The sequence below is a fragment of the Mixophyes fleayi genome, chromosome 3 (assembly GCF_038048845.1).
Source record: "Mixophyes fleayi isolate aMixFle1 chromosome 3, aMixFle1.hap1, whole genome shotgun sequence".
Lineage (NCBI taxonomy): Eukaryota > Metazoa > Chordata > Amphibia > Anura > Limnodynastidae > Mixophyes > Mixophyes fleayi.
In genome coordinates this window covers 50,578,755-50,598,646 of record NC_134404.1, presented here as the reverse complement: position 1 = coordinate 50,598,646, position 19,892 = coordinate 50,578,755, and the positions used below count along the sequence as shown (strand labels likewise).

Sequence of the window (19,892 nt, the reverse complement as noted above, 5' to 3'; positions counted from 1 at the left end):
CAATTGATATTTCTGATTGCATTATATTGAAAAAAATTTTTTTCTAATGTAGATATCAAGTGATCAATGTTTCAAATATTCTTGTTGGGGGGGGGCAGGGAGATAATCCTGAGGGTGTGGTCTAGTGAAGGATGCAAGGAACGAGTGTGACATCATCTTGCGATTAATCGCTCTCAGCATGCCCAGAAAGTGGCCGCAGGCATATACAGATGCGCATGCTTGTGCCCGGCCAGGAGGAAGGGGCTTTCTAACATTAACAGAGTGCAGTAAACGTGTGGTTAAGCAAATGCGGCTCATGCAGACCCACAGAGACACGACCCCTAACATGGGTATATGAGTATGTTATGCACCTGCTATACGTCAGGTGCACACACCTGCTCATTATAATGACTTATTGTAAACCAGGCATTTATGCTACTAATGCAGAGCCGGATGCATCTCCAGATGTGTACGTCTCTGCATATGGCGGAAATATGTTTTCCGTGCTCCCTTTTGTTTTTTAAAGTTAACTCTACATCAGCCACAGAGTGTTTTCCATACCCACAGTGCTCGAAGTGGGACAGTATGTGCTTGTAGGACATTTCTTCAAAGCCAGGGCCCGCGGGGAGTGCCATGCCGCTCTGCCTGCTTATTCCACTTATCCCCTGGTGCTGCATCCAGCGAGCGTCTGCGTCTCTCTCCTCCTATTCCAATCTCCCCGACAGTCCGGCGTGGCGTCTTCACGTCTCGACGCTGACGGTGAGGAGTGTTGCGGAGAGGAGCCAGGACATAGAAGAGAGGTGATAGAAAGGTAAATAGAGAACTGAGGGGGCCAATGTGATGGCGGAGAGGCAAAATGTAAATTCACTAGGGCAGCACGGTGGCTCAGTGGTTAGCACTTCTGCCTTACAGCACTGGGGTCATGAGTTCGATTCCCGACCATGGCCTTATCTGTGAGGAGTTTGTATGTTCTTCCCGTGTTTGCGTGGGTTTCCTCTGGGTGCTCCGGTTTCCTCCCACACTCCTAAAAAAAAACAAAAAACATATTGGTAGGTTAATTGGTTGCTAACAAAAGGGTGACGCGAGAGAAGCAGAATGTGAGGCACAGGGGAGAGCAGGAAGGGAGGGAGAGAGGGGGGATACCTGCAATGACGATAGGGGCACATAGGAACAGAGAAGGAAAACAGATAAGGGAAATATAAAGGGTAACATGGGAGATATTTGGGAAAATTTTATTTTAATATTATGGAGATATGAGGGAAAATGTAAGTACATAAAGGAGACATGAGGGAGAGGGGAAGGACACAGGAGCGATGGGGGACACAGGGTAGCTAGTCTTCCCTTATTTAATATTTTATTTTATACTATATAGTGTTAAAAATACATCTAAATATAATGTAACTCTATCAGAATCCCTAAACCTAGGCAGCCTTACATTTCAAAGTAGAAGTTCCATTCCAACACTTCTAAATGTCCACTGCATGCACATAAATTGCTGATATAATGATGAAACTATGCAGGAATTCGTGCATAATGTAAAAAAAAAATTAATAATAAAACAAATTGGTATTATTGTATGACTTTCATGCTGCCTGAGCGGCTGACATGAGTGTTGTGGATGGGCAAAAGGCTGCTGTACTGTATATCAATGAGTCTGACTATCCTTGTATTATGGGCAGGATTGTGATGGTGGGCATAGGACTGTATATAGAGGGCACTAAATCTTGGTAGGCATGTCATTGTTGTAGGCATAGGGCTTATATGCTGGATAAATGGCTAAGTATATAGAAGTAGGCAATATTATTTCTGCATGAAAAAAAATGACCTATGCTTTGCATCACAACATGGTTTATCAAGGTGCAAATTTTCACCTTTTAGCTGAATTTACTACTAACTTAATGAGGCCCATTATGCATTTTGACACCCCGTCACCCCGAATTGCAGAGGATATATTGTATCCTGATGGACTCTAATCAAGCCTACATTTCATATTAAAACCCTGGGCTTATCCATTAAAGTTTAGAGGATGTGCTGTAAAAGGGGTGTTGTCTAAATCGTCGTCTTTTTGTTTGTTTTATGCTTGTTTTATTTTTTCATTATTTAATACAGTGCTGCTGTGGCTTACCATATAGATAGAAAGAAGGGACATTGAATGTTATATTTAATTATCTTATTTTTGCACATGTCTCAATTCCGTTCACATATTATAAACAAGTTCTTTAATATCATTTTCTTGGCCTAACTTGCACTTTGAGCTCTTGGCTCCACAACAAGTGTAGAATGTCCTGTCTTAATTAAAATGATAAAATGTGCTGTCACATAACAGACTGCTGCAATTGTCCATATGCTCTGGTTGTTGAGGTAATCTCCTGCACATCTCTATGGCTGAGGTTGCTAAGCAATTATTTGCCAGCGTACAAAGACTTCTTTCTTAACAAACACCCCTGTTTACCGTTACAGCTGAATAACATAACGTTGGCAGAAATAACTGGTTGTAATGGCACCTCCCTAAACCCTCTGTCTCGCTCTTACAGCTATATGAAGTCTGATTTAATAGACATGTCCACCTTAAATACATTTGTGCAGAAACATTTATTATATTATTTATTTATTTTTTGGAAACTGACTATCTGTCTTTTTCAATTCATAGTTGTATTTATAACTGTCTTGGTTTCTTGCTTGTAACAGTTTTGCCCTAGTTAACATGGGATGACTTCTGCTTCAAGTAAAGTGTGCCCACAGGGTGGTAGCCAAAAGTCTATGCATACCAACCAGTGACGTAGTAGGGAATGACGGTGCCTGGAGTAAGCACCCACTACAGCACCAAATCGCACCGTTGGAGGGGCATCGCCATCATGTAGAGGGTTGGGGTCATATGTGAGGGAGCGAGTGGGTCATACATGACATATGGGAGGTAGGGTGAGGGTCAGAAATGACAAAACTGTGAGACCAGCCAGTCTCTGGACCAAAATCAGATGGTGCTGCTTTCGCTTACCTGTTCTTGCACATTTGACTACCTGCTGCTGGTGTCATAAGTTCTGTTGCTGCTTGGCCGAATCCTTGAATGTTGGGGACCTGTATAAAAAATTATAGGTACTACTCACCTACTGGAAAACTGAGCACAGAGTGGACAGTCTAGGCCTCACTCCCCCGTAACCTGGCTAAACGTTTAATAATTGGCACACACATTTAATAAATACTCCCCCCATCTAACCAGCCCTGACATTAAGTCAATAACAGGAACGGTGGCGGTCAAATTTCCGATGGGAGAAATCCCGACACTTCTCCTGCTGATATGAAAATGCTGAATAAATGCAGACTTTTTCGACCGTGTGATTGCCGACATTAAATGAGCGATGCCTGCGGGTCCAGTGGCTATACAGTATGTACAGGCCGGGGCCATCAGCAAAATCTGGGGTTGGGAGGAGGGGACCAAAAAAGTGTGGGCCCCCACATTTTACTAGAACATGTGCTAGGCTGTGCCAGCACTATAGCAATGGAACCCACAGCATGGGGTTCCCCTGCCATGACACCAATCAGCCCCAGGCTGGTTAGCACAGGGCTGGATTCCCTAGGGAGATGGGGTCCACCAAAAAAAAGAAAAGTAGGTCAAATGCAAAGGTTGGCATTTATTCTGTCAGCATTTTGATCGCAGGAGAAATGCCGGGATTTCTTCCATCAGGATTTCGTACCCAACCCAGCAGGAAGGAGTCCGTAGCATCCACATTTAATAAATAGGCCTCACTTTCCCCAACCAGCCCCGACATTAAATGAATAGCACACACATTTTACAGAGAGTCCTATTCCCCACTAACCAGCCCTGACACTAAAGCAATACAACATATGCTTAATAGTAGACCTATTCCACCCCACCAAGCTCCAATCGCAAATTAATAGCATTCAAATTTCATAAATGGGTCTGTTTCCCCAATGACCCCACCTTTAAATTAGCCGCCATTTTTAACAGACCCAACATAGCATTAGTAGGCCCTAAAATATATTATCTGCCACCAACCTTACATTACATTAGTAGCCCTGCAATTAATAGACCCATAATAAATGAATAGTCCCCACTTTACATCGGTAGCCCCACCATCACTCACATTACATTAATACCCCCCAATTACAGTAACACAGCACCACCTCACTTACTTGTTAGACTGATGTGCAAGTCTTGAAAGCTTTGTTTGGCAGATTCCTTTGTCTTTGCAAACTGTGAAGCTGGCACCAGTCCCACAACTGCTGAAGACTGGAGATGGAGGACTAGCAAGGGTGGAGGAGCAGATCAACACCCCTGCCCGAACTACCAGTGGCAGGTTGCTTAGTAGTCAGTGCAAGGGGGCTGCTCCCTGGCCAGGCTAGGGCTCCATGTCACCATTCCTCCCCAGGCTTGTCATAAGAATAGATGAAAGCAGCAGCAGCATGGGGTTCCTACATTCAGCCAGTGTGAATGTGACACTGTCCATGGCGCCCTGTAGTGCATCTAGTGCTCTGCATATACTCCACAAACTCAAACCCTGCAGCCAACTGCAGAACCATTGACTCTGTCACAAAATTCATACTCTCAGTGTAATTAGCTTGCTGTGCTAGGACTTTTGTGGCAGGGAGGGAGCTGCTCCATGGGCATGCTAATTAATGCAGGGGAAACTATTTAAATACTGAAAGACAAAAAAAAAAAAACTTGTAGCCTGTACGGTTTGAGAAAATGTTACTTAAGGCCTCAGTGATGTGACTGCACAATGCTATCACTGTTGGACATGTCTTTTAACAACAAATCTTTCCAATTTGCTGTAACAGATTGTAGTTGCTGTGGAAATCCGCATATTAGTGTTGTTTATACTATGTAATCTATTGAGTTTTATAAGGCATCTTGGTGTTGTCAAAACACTATAGTTATTGTTGTGCATGTTGTGGTTTTTTTTTATCATGCAACATTTGAAGCTCCCTTGTGACTAGAGCAATTTACCACGGACTAAATTTGATAATAAGGGGGATTCAGCTGGATAAAGGCAGCGTTCAATCATCCCTGTGCGACAGCACACGTTTTGATTGAGATCTGCAGCACTTATATGTGGAAACAATTCTGTATATTGTGACCTACACGACAGGAAGGATGCTGTGAGAATAGCAAATGTGGGTCTGTATACCACGCACCGTGGCTCTAGCCTTGCATCTTGCTGCGTCAGTTGGCCTCTCTTCTGTTTTTCTATCTTTCTTGCATAGTAGAGGTGATTATTATCAGTTTTGCATGACCCTATCCACTTCTACAATTAATAGATGTCCGGCCTTTATTGTTTTGTGCCTGTCCCTGGTCGGTAAGTGGACATGTGGCCTAGAAAGAAAAAAAACAAACAAGAAAAACCCTGTGAAATAAAACCTTAAAAACCCACGTAGCTGACATTGAACCAATAATTTTTAGCACATTTTTTTACATTTTAGATTGTAGAATATGTGGCCTACACACTTTGAAGTTGGAAGGTCTAAGGAATATAGCAACACGCAGTGATAAAACTAATATATACAGTATAGAAAAATTGGTAGTATTAGTAAACGGTGATCTTCTGGGACGACGAGGCAATAAGCCTTGTACTAAACATCAGTTACACTGTCAACACCATTTCTTTAGTTCTGGAAAAACCACAATACTGGTTGTTAAATCTTTTGAAGTAAGCAGCACTTTTAAAAGCACAGCTTGATATATTTAATTTAGGAAACAAAATGGGGAGGAAACGATTTAAGATATACTGGACAATAAAATTGTATTTCATAGCTCAGATTAGGGCCTCATGCAAGATAGCCGTTGCCCCGTAGTCATGTTTTTTCTTTTCTACTATTAAATGCTTCAGTCCTATATGAAGGTACACTTGAAGGGGAAACAAGCCACATGTACAAAATTAAAGTTTGCTAATTTTGTGATGACCATGGCAACCACAGTCACATGACATATGTTGTAATGAGCAGAGAAGTTTTGTTACTCTCTTTTTAGCATGCACAATCCCCTTGGACTTCATCAACTTTCTCATTCTTCTGTCAAATGACCACAGAGAAACTTCCTCACTTTTGAAGGAGCTAGATATGTAATGGGTTTCAGCTGTGAGACACTAACATGCATGATGCATCTTATTACTTCTCTTGTCTCTCTATACAGAACTTTCCAATATTGTTCTCTGTCAGGAACTGTACCAATCATACTCCCTTACCACCTCCACTCCTGCTGTATTGTAGCAATCCTCTGGAATGCATTATCTCCCTCAATTGAAAGATATGAGTGCCCCATTAAAAAACACCTTTATTGGGAAGTTTATAATATTTCCCAAGTGCAGAGGCATTGGATTCCTTATTTTAATGGATAAGCCTACCTATGCACTCTTATTACAACATTGTAACTTAGTCTACTAAATTTAAAGTCAATTAATAATGAACAACCTAATAGAAGTATATCTTATTCACAATTTATTAATTGCTAGGTTTTACTTATTATCACACTCCTTTTTCTATTCTTATTGTCCTTTGTTGCCAGGAACTGTAGACTGCTTTACAGCAGCTTGAATTGGACTTACCCCTCCTACACCATGATTGATAGATCCACCACTACTACTATTGGTGCTGGGTCTGACAATCAGTAAATTCAGTGCAAACTGATGAACACATCAGTGGCATGTGGACTGCAATTGGAGTAAGCTGTACACTGGCTTAGATCTGTGTCCATGCTCCCAAGTTTCTTTATTCTCACAAATATAAAGCATTGGATATTTCTGAATACTGTTGGCAAACGTCACAGCAGCGCCGAGGATTGACTTCATACCGAAAAACAAGGCGGTTTTAGGATCTACTGGACTATATAATCTTTGTTCAGATGAGGGACCCACATTGCTCAACTGTCAATGCTGTTTCAACACCTGTTCAGCTGCCCACTGAGCTCAATTGAGATTGCTGTTGTCATCTCTGTTTGGCTGCTGGACCCTCTACACCCAACTGTCAGGGGGCGGTAAAGTGTCCTTCACCTCTTCCATTGCCCTGCACAAATTGGATCAATTGTTCCGTTCCACTCTCTCATTATTTACCACAGCTAATACACATTCACTCACTTCTCTCACATCTTTACATCATGCACCTACTCAGTTTACACTCTCTCCTATTCACTGTCACTACACTTCCCCAAACTCCTTCATTCTCAATCATCCTGTTTCTCCCTCCCCTATTATGATTTCCCCTTTATTACTTCCCTCCTTGCTATTCTACACACATGAACAGTTTTGTCTCCTGCACCTACCACGCTCACCAGCCTACATATACAGAAATAAACCTCACACACACAAATCCTCCTTACGTGTCTTCTTTCTCACCCTGCACCTTCTCATAGCTGCTGGTGGTATCTCACCGGACCCATAGCCCTGTACAAGCCCTGTACAATCCCCAAAATTTTCCATCCAGCCATCACTTGCAATCCTGCCAACCTTATATCTCCCCTACCCTTTCTTCCCTTCTGCTGTGCACTATGGGAACACCAGATCTGTTTGTGAATAGATGCAAGTTTGTTGCAATCTGTTAATTTCAAGATCCCTCAACCTCCTTGCTCACCTACTCTGACACTTCATCTCCTGCAGCTCTCTTCAACGGGGGACTCTCCCTCCACCTTATTCCCAGACCCAGAAACAGACAAGGTGGTGGAGTAGGCATTCTACCCTCTTCCTTTGAAGTCCACACTGTCCATCTGTTTTCATTGCTGTCATTTATCGGCCCTCTGGTCCAGTTTCCCAATTTCATGACAACTTTTGTGGCCTGGCTCACTTATTTCCTATCCTTTGATATTCCCATTGATAATCTCTTCTGCCAATAAATTTCTTTCACTTAGTTCTTCATCTGATCTCTCCCAGTGGACCTCATATCCCACCCACTGTGATGGACACTCCCTCGACCTTGTCTTCTTCCGCTACTGCTCCGTCTCTAGTTTCTCCAACTTGGCCTTTCCACTCCTTGACCACAACCTCCTTTCCTTCAGCTTCACCTTACCTCATGCTCTCTCAAATCCACACGTTCACAATGACACCTAAGAACTCCTATCCCAATCCACTTCTCATTTTTCATTAAAACAACTATTTTCACCTATGACTGCATTGTCCTGCCCTAATCAGGCTGCCTCTTTCTACAAGAAAACTCTCACTTCAGCCCTAGACAGTGCAGCTCCAGCTACCACATACAATTTGTGACGATTCAAACTCCAAACCAAACTGACCCCCTACCTGTAAACGTGCTCGCGCACTGCAGAACGGCGCTGAAGGAAATCTTGTTTCTGTCCCGCTTTCCTCCACTATAAATTCATCTTTTCATCTCGCAGCATTGCCTATCAATTGCCAAATAAACATACTTCAAATCTCTAATATCCACCCAGTCTTCTAACCCATATCGCCTCTTTGCCATCTACAGCTCACTTTTCTCGCCCACCTCCACCTCCACCACCCTTCCTCCTGCATAGCCAATGATTTTGCCACAAACTTCAAAGACAAAATCAACACCGTTCAACAAAATATTTCCTCACGCCAAATTCCACACACTCTAACTACTTTCACCTACACTCCTTTAATTAATTCTCTGCAGTAACAAAGTATCTTTCATTCTCTCCCCCCACAGCATGTCCCTTCGACCCTATTCCCTCAAATTCTTCTCTTCCCAACTTCTCCCTTCCCTCTACTCCACTGCATGTTCACTTTTTCAACCTGTCTCTCTCCACTGGCACATTTCCATCCTCCTTTTAAACATGCGCTCTTCTCATCATTTCTAAGGATACCTTCTCTCGGTCTATCCTCCCTCTGCAACTACCGACATATTTCTCTCCTCCCATTTGCCTCCAAACTACTTGAGCGATTAGTGTACAAATGCCTGACTCACTTTCTCTCCTCTCCACCCACAACATTCAACTGAAACTGCTCTCACAAAAGTGATCAATGATCTGCTTACTGCAAAGTCTAAGGGTCATTTCTTCATACTCATTATCTTAAACCTCTCTGCTACTTTTGACACGGTTGATCAATCTCTTCTCCTACACATCCTTCACTCTATTGGCCTCTATGACACAGTTCTTTCCTGGTTCACTTCCTACCTATCTAACTACTCCATTAGTGTTTCTACCTCTGGCGCATCCTGCTCTTCACTCCCTCTATCTGCTGGGGTTCTACAAGGCTCAGGTTTTGGCCCTTTTACTTTTTTCATTGTACACCTCTTCTTCTTTTTTCATTTTCTTTCTTAGAACATTAATTCACTCATTCGGCCTCCAGTACCACCTCTATGCTGATGACACTTAAATCTATATCTATTCCCCAGACCTCTCCCCTTCTGTACTATCTTGTGTAGCAAACTGTCTTTCTTATATTTCCACATGGATGTCACAATGCTATCTAAAGCTCAACATATCCAAAACCGAGCTTATCTTCCCGCCTGCCAGTCACCACCACCCCTCAAATCTCCCTCGCCATCATTAACACCACAATTTCCTCAGTCTTCCAAGCTTGCTGGCTTGGTGTCACACTTGACTCCGCTCTCTTCTTTATTCCTCACATCTATACTCTCCCAGTCTTGTCGACTCCACCTTAAAAACATTGCCGGAATACGCTTTTTGCTTACTCACGTGCTACCAAACCTCTTATCCATTCTCTCATCTCCATCTCGACTACAGCAACCTCCTGCTATCTGGCATTCCTGACACTCATGTACCCACACTTCAGTCCATCATAAATGCTGCTGCAAGACTTATCTTCTTCTCACACCGCTTCACATCTGCTGCACCATCTTGCAAACCCCTGGAATGGCTCCCTGTGTCCTCTAGAATCCAATTCAAACTACTCACCCTTACCTACAAAGCCTTCAACACCCACCCACCCCCATATATCCCAAATAGCATATCAAAATACTCTCCCTCCCATCCTCTTAGATCTGACCGGCATCTTGTCTCGTCTCTGGTAACCACCTTTCACTTCCACCTACAAGACTTCTCTCGTGCTGCTCAAACCTTATTTTGTCTACCATGTATGTCATCCTATTTTCTCTACTGTACGACGCTGCAGAGCACTATGGCACCTTACAAATCTACAATAATAATAATAATTAGCACCTTATAAATGGCAATTGGAGATACAAGAAGAATGAAGGCAAGCATGTACACTTTAGCAATACTCCTACCCTCCAGCTTTTGTTATATTCAACACAATTTCTGTATGTGCTTGGATGGCTGGTTCATACAGCATCACCTATCTTGTGATAAAGGTCTTCTACTTGTGGGTACATACAAGTAGAGCATAGGACTGTTGCTTTATGCTTAATCTCCCATATCTCCTTTTTAGGCTTTGTAAACACAGACCTGAAAATGAAGCCCACAATAGATGTTCAGTGTATGTCACCTTTGCTTTTCATCAATTACTTGCAGTGTTTTATGATAGTTAATGCTTGATACAATATAATAGAGTTCAGTGGATGCAATCATTTAATATATGGAAAACGTTTCTGCACAGAATCTTAGAGCATGCGATAAGGACAATGTTTCTTGCCAATTCTATTATCGGGCATTGTTTTTCTATAACTGTGTATGAGGCCGTAAGATGCCAGCTGTAGGTTTCTGTTTCAAGCAAAAACTGTACATTTGGCAAAAATCTGCTGATCATGCAGTTTGCTTCTTAAATAGAAATCCCAGAAAATGTAAAGCCGTAGATTGTGCTGAGTGCACAGACGCCATGAGTAGATTGTGTACCTACAGCGCCGGTGCTAAGGTCCTTGGCGCCCTAGGCACAGTGTGAAAATCGCCGCCCCCCCTTTAAAAATCGCCCACCCCCCCCTTTAAAAATCGCCGCTGCGCTTCCCTCCCTACCCCTCCCCATGTCTTTCTTTAACTTACCTGCATGAAGCTGCTCCTCTCTGCTCTGTCTTCTCCCCTCCACTCAGACACTGTCGGGCCGTGATGATGACATCATCACGGCCTGTCACTGTCAGTGAGCGGAGGGGAGAAGACAGAGCAGAGAGGAGCAGCTTCATGCAGGTAAGATTCAATAGCCCCTTCCCTCCTCTCCTCCCAGTGGATTTCCGTTTTTTTTTTTGTTTTGTTTTTTTTAATTTCGAGGCGCCCTGCAGGTCCCGGCACCCTAGGCAATTGCCTAACCTTGCCTAATGGGAGCACCGGGCCTGTGTACCTAGCAACATGGTAAGGGTGCAGAGAGTATGCAACTGAAAAATAGAATTGTTCACTTAGGGCAGGTGTCACTGGTGAGAAAGTGGAATCAGTTCCCCACTGATTTTATGAACTTCTCTGTGCTTTGCGACAGTTCTCCTCAAGGTTTTCATTCTTCCAACATCTGTCAGTGACTGAGGATGTCTGATACAATAACTTCCTGGTTCACCCAACCCCGCTAATTGCGCTTCAGAAGCATTAGGCAGGATTAGGGGGCCTTGGCAAACCCAAACATGGCGAGGTCACACACCCCTCTGTCTTGCACAATTGTCCGGATTAGGAATGTTCAAACATAAGAAGGTATTGGTGTAAGTGTTGAGAAATATGGACATGTTGGAGTGACATTTTCCAAGAATCTGGCACCAAGTTTAGCATAGGAGAAGGTATAGGTCTTGTGACATTACTATTCATTCATGTCTGGGTACAAAATGATTTTGAGAAAAGAGTCCATATAGTTATCAGATTATTGCGGTAATAATTATAACTGTCATAGTGTTTCCTCAGTGTCTTTGCCTAGAAATCCTTTCATGGAATCAGAAATGCAAACAAAATCTGGCAGCATGACTTAATAAGGGGATATCTACTGCCAGATGTCAGCTCACTTGTTGTGGCAATTATATCCTGAAATAATCTCTCTAAAAAAGCCAGTTGTGGATTTTTCTTTTTTTTTGTTTATACATTATACTTGAAAGTCCTGACTTTGTTTTCTCCGAACAGTAAGAAAGCTGCACATATGCATAAAAGAAATACTGTCAGCTTACATTGCATAATGCAACAATTCTTAGTTATTATAATGTTTTACCGTTAAAAAATGTTACACTTTGAGACTTGATTCTTTAAACTAGATATAAACAACTTCACATGCACATAAATATTTAGGGGATGTACCTATTTTTGTGTTTTTGGGGGTCCTCTTGGAATTGTGGGTGACAATAAGATGCAGAGGCAGAACTAGTGAGCTCTGGGCCCCTTTGCGGGGAGGAGGGAACTTGGGCCTCTGATCGACTGCATCTGCCATGCAGTGGGCCCCATTATCTCCATGTGCACCAATGGTAGTTCTGCCACTGGTTAGATGCCTACTAACTCCCTCCCCCCCACTTCATCCTTTACGTTTTTCTTCTTAACAGCTCAGTTTAGCATCCTTTTTGTGCCTTTTTAAATGAATCCCAAAACAATTTAGTGTGTTTGACTGTTTTATTACATGTGTTTTTATATAAAAGAATAAAATCTGATTTTCACACTTTCTACGTGTTCACTGTCAAGATTTTTTGCGACGTATAAATTACATTGAGTGTACATTTATGTCCTGTTCAACATGCTGGTGTTTGTGGTTGTTTGTTTTTTGTTTGTTTTTTTGTTTTTTTCTAGTCCATTAAACGGATGATATGGCTCTGCATAGTAGGCTTGACACCTGCCAGAGATGGCTATGCATATTAAACTTAAAAAAAAAAAAAGGTCTATTGTGACAGGATGGACAGCCTATGCCACCCTGTCTGTTGTTGCTGGGAGCCGGCTGCTGGGCTTACTTTGTCATCGTTCCCTTTCGTTATCCCATATGTGCGTTAGGAGGCACTTACAAATACTGCCACCACTGGACTCCTTTGCCGGCATCCAGAACCGGGTTTCTTCTGGATAACTGACGCTGCAAATGTACCCGGTTACTGGTGTACCTGGGTTGGTACTCCTGACTTGTTCCTATGGATCAGGGTTGCTGCGGATGGATCCCCCCTGGCCTCTCGCACTGGCCAGAGCTGCTGGGTAGCGGGCAGAACCGTGGTACTGGATGCTGGGTCCAAACCTCAGAAACAGCCGGGAACGGATTAGATTTTGGGTCTAATCTGTGGGTCACAGGATTTTCAGCATGGAAGATGTTTTCAAGCAGGTCTTTGATGCCAGTGATGTTTATTTGCTGTCAGACTGGTTAAAGGTACCAGTGATCAAGTCAGATGGAACCAGAGGAACAATGTTTAATACAAGATTTACCTTCAGATCCGTGCTCTTCATCTGTCATTATCATCTGCTGATAAGATCTATGGACACTGACGGTCGTATGTGTATACACGCTGCAGAATTGTTGTGACTACATCATTCCATTGTTGAACGAGATTTTTAGCTTGGTTTAAAAGTCAAATTATACGATGCGCTTTCGAATAATTGTTCATTCTTGCAGCATACACACTAATGCAGTAACGGGCGAATGGATATTTGTTTATCGTGCAGTTGGCCTGATAGTCGGCTGAAAATCCTGTAGCGTATAACCAGCCTAAAGTAGGATAGTGTTTAAGATAATTGTAGTTTTATATTTGGTGGTCCTTTTTAACACATTCGTATGGCGGAATGTTTCTGCCCAAAAAAGTCACAACTTGGCTATAGCAACTTTTGTCCCGGAATGAACAAGTCTTTTTGTCATTGTAACTAAAGACGACGTCCTGAACCTGTCTGACAGGTTTCCTGACTGATAGTTTAATGGAGAACACAGTTGGGGACCAGTCTCTGGTCATAAACTTCTTATACCCACTTAATACTCAAATGGTATCTTCAAAACACCAAACACTGATTTCTGTGGACGGTTGTATTAGAACAAGGAGTAACTGTTGTAATTGCCTTCTCTATTCTATCCCAAAAGCTGATCTCCCTGATTGCTACACTAGTAGAAGCTGCTGAAGTTCTTTCTTTCCTTTACTCACATTAGGCTGGAAATTCCAGCAAAAATCGGTTTGTCAGTTTATTACATACTTACTCTGGAATTTCATGAATTGGAACAATTTAACCCTTGGATTGACAACATATGTTTCACATTGACACTGTGCCACACTTGGTTGATGACGTGGGACATGAAGATGTGGGACTGCAGCTCTTAAGTACTTTGTGAGGACACAATGGAAGCTGGACCTGCTGCAGAGGTGATTGGCCAGGCATGCCTAGCCAATCACAGCAGGCATGACCAGAGCATCACATGCTGCCTACTGCTGGCTTACAGGAACACTGGTATGAAAATAAATAAATAAATGGATTTAGTATTTTTAGATTCAGCCGATTCATTTCCAGGAGCTAATGCGTAAACCACAAGTGTGGCGGCTGTATCAATATTTTGGTTACTAAGAAAAACTAAGCAAGTAAGAGGCTTGAGCCATGATCCGGAGTTCTGTGGGGTACATACAGTATGTAACTAAGATTTGGTACTAATCTTCAGGAATGTGCCACTTCTCTGTGCCAAGATAAGCTCTAAAATACTCAGCCAAGTTTTTCTTGGCTTACGGGACCGTCCCAAGTTGATCCAAACATTTTCTCTTCTTGCACCATAAAAATGGCCATTGTTTGTCTCTGTATAAGACAAAATAAACCGCCAGTAAATTAATGTGAACTATACAATAAATGCATTATGTTTTAATGATTTATTTTGATTGGTCTGTATCAATTAAATGGTTATGTTATGAATGACACTAAATACAACACCAATTATCACTTATAGGGAACACTTATAAACAACTGGTGCACAAGTTACTGTGCAAAAAAAGTGCTGTAACCAATAGCAACCAACTAGGTTCTACATGTTACTTTTCTAGTACAATTTTCAAAAATAATTCCAGATGCCTGATACAACAGCTTCTTGCATAGTGACCTGTGCTTTAGTTTCATAAATGCTCTCCCTCTGCACTTGTAGATCATATAAAACAAGAGGGAAAACTAGAAGGATGTAAATAATGTTTGGAGATGGTTGCTAATGGTCATATTTGTAGTTTCTGGATAAGAGGAATAAAGAGCAGGATTGCTACCAGAAACACATTTTTAGTTTGTATGTTTTCAAACGCTTGACTTGCTGCAAGTATACACCTATGTCACCTATGTGGTTTCTCCATAGGCTCAAGAAAATGTCCAGTTTTGGACATCTCCTCTTATTTTTTTTTGGTTGTGAACTCTCTTGGTACCAGCGAAATGCCCTCCGCCTAAATGCTAGACCCCCAAGTTATATCCTTAAAGCCTTCCAGTCTCATGCCTAAACTCCCACCGGTCGGCTACCTCTCTTTCTCATCCCTTCTTCCCTTCTTCCCTTCTCCCCCTTCCTCCCGTCTCTCCGTCTCATCCATGTGTCTGTCTGTCTTCCCCTCCCTTTAGATTGTTCGCTCCTTTGAGCAGGGCTCTCCTACCTTCTGTTTTCCATCACTTTTAACTGCGCTCTCCAGCTACTCAGCTCACCTCCTCTCAGTCCCTCTGTCTCCTCTCGCTTCTCTCCGCTCCCCTCAGTGACTCTCAACCTGTCATCCGTGCCCACCCTCTTGGGCCATAGTTACCTGCCTGTACTCACTTTTCCCCTCCCTCCCTCTCTTTCATGCTGTGCCTGAGCCCCCAGAGTTATAGTGCTTACTGTTACTTGTACTGTGCTGTTTCACCTTGTACTGTGCCATTGTTTGTCCTTGTACGGCGCTACGGATACTTTGTGGCGCCCTATAAATAAAAATTAATAATAATAATATATTCGGTCCTCATGGCATGTAATTTTAAAGTTTGAGCGCAAATAACTCACTGTATTCCAAGTTTTAGATTTGGTTCCTTAGGTGAAATGACCGTTGTAGGTCAACTAGTTGGCGTGAGGCCAGCCGATGCAGAGATCTGTCTGTATCTAACCAAAGAAATGGAAAACAACTTAGTGCTCCGACGCACACATCCCCCGTGGGGGCCCCACCTGTCGGGGAGTGGTACCACTGTTAAACAAAAGGTGAATCCAAGGTGGATATCTCCATTAATGCTTCGTAAAGCTAACGAAGTACAGTACTATGCCAACAATAAAATGAGAACTGCAACAAGAAGCCATGTCCCATATATTGTAAGCTTACGAGCAGGGCCTTATATCTGTCTGTCTATTAATCAGTATTGTTTTATTACTGTTTGTTCCCAACGCTACAAAATTTGCTGACGCTATATAAATTATATTTAAATGTAAATCCAGGACTAATCTGAAACATAAACATTCATTTATCTTTTCTCTACAGTGTTTGAAACAATACATTGAACTTCTTATCAAGGAAGGCTTAGAAACTGTGATTAGCTGTCCAGATGCCGATTGTCCGAAGAGAGGCCACTTACAAGAGAATGAGGCAAGTAGACCTGAGATTAAGCCATTCTTTGTCGTTGTACAAAATAAAGGTTAAATAAAACGCAAAGCAAAATAACAGTGGAATGTGCATTGCAGTAACTTGTTAACTTTATTATATTATTCTATAAATGTATTATATATTCTATAAATCGATCTTCTTTAATAAATGTCAAGTATTTTACAATCTTCTAAATCATTCTATACGCCTCAGTTTTCTTGCATGTTTTCAGGGTGTGGTAGTAGCATTTTGGAACAATACTGCAGGTTTTAGTGTCAGTCCGGTAAGCCTAGAGGTCAGACACAGACACAAAATGGAAAATGTGGAGTGTTTTACAGACTGAATTGTTTAAATCCTTGGTGGGGGGAATTTACTATGGTGCAGGTTGCAGATCGACAGACTTTGGGTGTGGTTTTCAGCAGGGCTGCCAAGAGGAATTCAGGGCCCACGGTACAACAAATTATAGTTGAGTAAGCAAAAAAATGTCATGGGTATGGTCACACAATTGGGGGCGTGGCGATGCGCCATTGGGGCGTGACTAGCACAATAAAATCACTAGTTCCTGAATTCCCCGAAGTGTGACATTTGTGACATCTAGCACCCTTGTGTAGTATAGAAAGAATGCAGTGTGTACAGAAAGAGTTCAGTCTTGGCCTGCGCCCACTGGGCTCACCAAACATTGGCATTGTCCCTACTAGAATCACAACATTTCACACACTATGCTGCTCTGTCCTACCTGTTCTTCTCACTTTCACCACATGTGGCTGCTGGTTTCTTTAGTTGCGGCTTGTCCAGATCCTGGAATGTTGGAGGACCTATTTGGAATAAAAAATGGCTACATTTAGAAAATTACAGCCAGCCCCACCGTTAAATCAATAACATCCATGATTAATAATTAGGCCTTCCTCCAGCCCCAACATTAAAATAATAGTATTCCCATTATCCCGCAAACAAAATAGCAGCCATTAATTAGCCACCATGTACCTCACACACACATTGCCAAAAGCTCTGTGCCATCACACACACATTACTGTGCCCCTTTATCATCACCACGCTATGCCCCCTTATGATCCCACTGTGCCCTCCATGCTGCCTTTGCCCCTTTCTTTAACCCCCTGTGTCATACTGCTATTGTCCCTCCTTTCTTTAACCTCTCTGTGTCATGCTGCTATTGTCCCTAATTTCTTTAACCCCTCTGTGTCATGCTGCCCCCCCCCCCCGTTTTCCTCCCTTCACTTACCTTTACTTCTCTCTTCCTCCTTGTCTTCTCTGTTGCTCTGTGCTCCATTGCTCCAGACTGACTGAATGCTGGGCGTGACATGATGATTTCACACTCGGCATTCAGTCAGCCTGGAGCAATAGAGCACAGAGCAGCATAGAGGAGGGACGCCGGCATCACGTGAGTATGGTTTGGTTTTTTTTAACTACCCTGCTACCCCCCTACCCCCACCAACGACCGAGTTCCCCCCCCCCTCCCTTGCCGGAAAAAAAAAAAAAGTTAAGAAAAAAAATGTAAAAATAAATCGTCAGCGCCTGGGCCGGGCCCCCTGACATGCCCGGGTAATTAGTACCCGCTTCCCCCCCCCCCCCCCCCTCTCAGCGGCCCGGGTTTTCAGATTCGAATGGCAAGATTTATCACCCTGCCAAAAAAAGATTGGGCCGTGTACCAGCCCGATGCTGACTAGCACTGTGCCTTTCCTGGTAGCCCTGGCCTTTGTGAAACAGGATAATGCTGAACAAATGTAGTCGAAGCTCCTGTGGGCACTACACGCTTGCAGAATCACCTGTGCCAGACTGCACATGGCACAAATGCATACTTGCACTAGTGCCACAAGTGTCGCTCCCATGAGAGTTAAACTATTAACTATTCCCCCCCCCCCCCCCCAGGAAAAAAAAAATCCCCAAAACCTTTTTTTTTTTTTCTTCTTTCTTCTTCTATTAAACATGTTGTCTAAACTACACTACATGGCCAAAAGTATATGGGAAAACCCTTCTAGTTAATTTTGCAAATTTTAGCCACACCCATTGAACAGGTGCATAGGACCAAGCGTAGAGCAATGTAATCGCCATAGTCAAACATTGGCAGCAGTACTGGTCGTACTGAAGAGCTCAGTGACTTTCAGCGTGACATGGTCATAGAATGTCATCTTTCCAACAAGCTCTTCATGGAGTTTCTGCCCTGCTAGAGCTGCCCCAGTCATCTGTAAGTGCTGTTATTGTGAACTGTACATTTCTAGGAGCAACAGCTCCTTTGCTAATATTTAGGGGACACAAACTCGCCGAACGGGACTACAGAGTGCTGAAGCGTTTAGCATGTAAAATCGTCTGTTCTCTGTTGCAACACTCCCCTCCGAGTTCCAAGCTGCCTCTGGAAGCAATGGCAGCACAAGAACTGAGCTTCGTGGATTGGGTTTTCATGGCCAAGTAGCCGCATACAAGCCTCAGATCGATGCCAAACGCTGACTGTAGTGGCGTAAGACACAACGCCATAGTACTCGAGCAGTCTGAAGTGCAGTCTGTGGAGCGATGGAGTCTGCGCACTGCCAGCTGGGAAATTTAAAGGAGGAGAAATAATGGTTTGGGGCTGTTTTTTATGGTTTGGCCTGGGCCCCTGAGTTCCTGTGCACTCAAATCTTAATGCTACAGCATACAATGACGTTCTAAAAAATTGTGTGCTTCTAAGTTTGGGGTAGGCCCTTTCCTGTTTCAGCATCACAGTGCACAAAGCGAGGTTCATCAAAAAAATGGTTTCCCACGTTTTTGGTGGAAGAACTTGACGGCCTGCACAGTGCCCTGACCTCTGCTCTATCGGACACCTTTTGGGGTGAATTAGAAGGCTGAATTGATGTGAATCCCTGCAGCCACGTTCCAAATTCTAGTTAAAAGCTTCCCCAGAAGAGTGGAGGCTGTTCCAGCAGCAAAGGGAGGACCAACTCCATATTAATGCCCATGGCTTTGGAATGATACCATACACACATGAGATATTCGGGTGTCCACTACATTGTCCATGTATTAGATCTCACCTGTCAGAACAATATTTTTTTATTTCTTTCCTATTAAGCATCGTTGTTGATGTACAGTTTTACAAACCACACTTCAAAACACATGAAAACCTGCATTTTTACTAAGTTTCCCCCTTGACCTTGGCAAAAAATCAAACCCCAAATAAAAGAAAATCTATTTAACAATGACCACAGCACATTTCACTTAAAGCTACAACTGATCTGAATACGCTGTGCCAAACTAAAATCACCTAGAAGCCAACTATAGTGATGCATATACTGAGAAACAGTAAAACTGCTTTTACAGAACATGTTAACTTTATTAAAATAAAATGCTTGGTAATTATGCCAAAAATGAATTCTGCATACAATAACAGAGGATCTCGTGGTAAAAATGTTCACTTCCATGTGTGCTTTTCTCTCTGTGGGTTTGCCTTTTAATTTGGCTCCCAAATTCTAATGTTGTTGTCTGGCATGGTCTGCCTGGCTCTATAAATGTTATGTACCTTCTTTTTGTATGGGGTTTATTCCAGATGGCACTTACATATGGAGTTATCAGCGATTAGACTTGTATGTTACTCATGGATGCTGTGCGACTATGAA

General features: G+C 42.7%; 1 protein-coding gene across 4 annotated transcripts in view; it reads left to right on the top strand.

Annotated features, from left to right (window-relative positions):
• Nucleotides 1-19,892, top strand: part of RNF144A (ring finger protein 144A) — a 67,499-nt gene that overhangs the window by 34,639 nt on the left and 12,968 nt on the right. For all 4 annotated transcript variants that reach the window (XM_075201475.1, XM_075201473.1, XM_075201476.1 and 1 more), the window contains exon 3: nucleotides 16,186-16,290. In XM_075201475.1, the coding sequence (XP_075057576.1) occupies nucleotides 16,186-16,290 (105 nt within the window). The remainder of the gene's footprint in view (nucleotides 1-16,185; nucleotides 16,291-19,892) is intronic.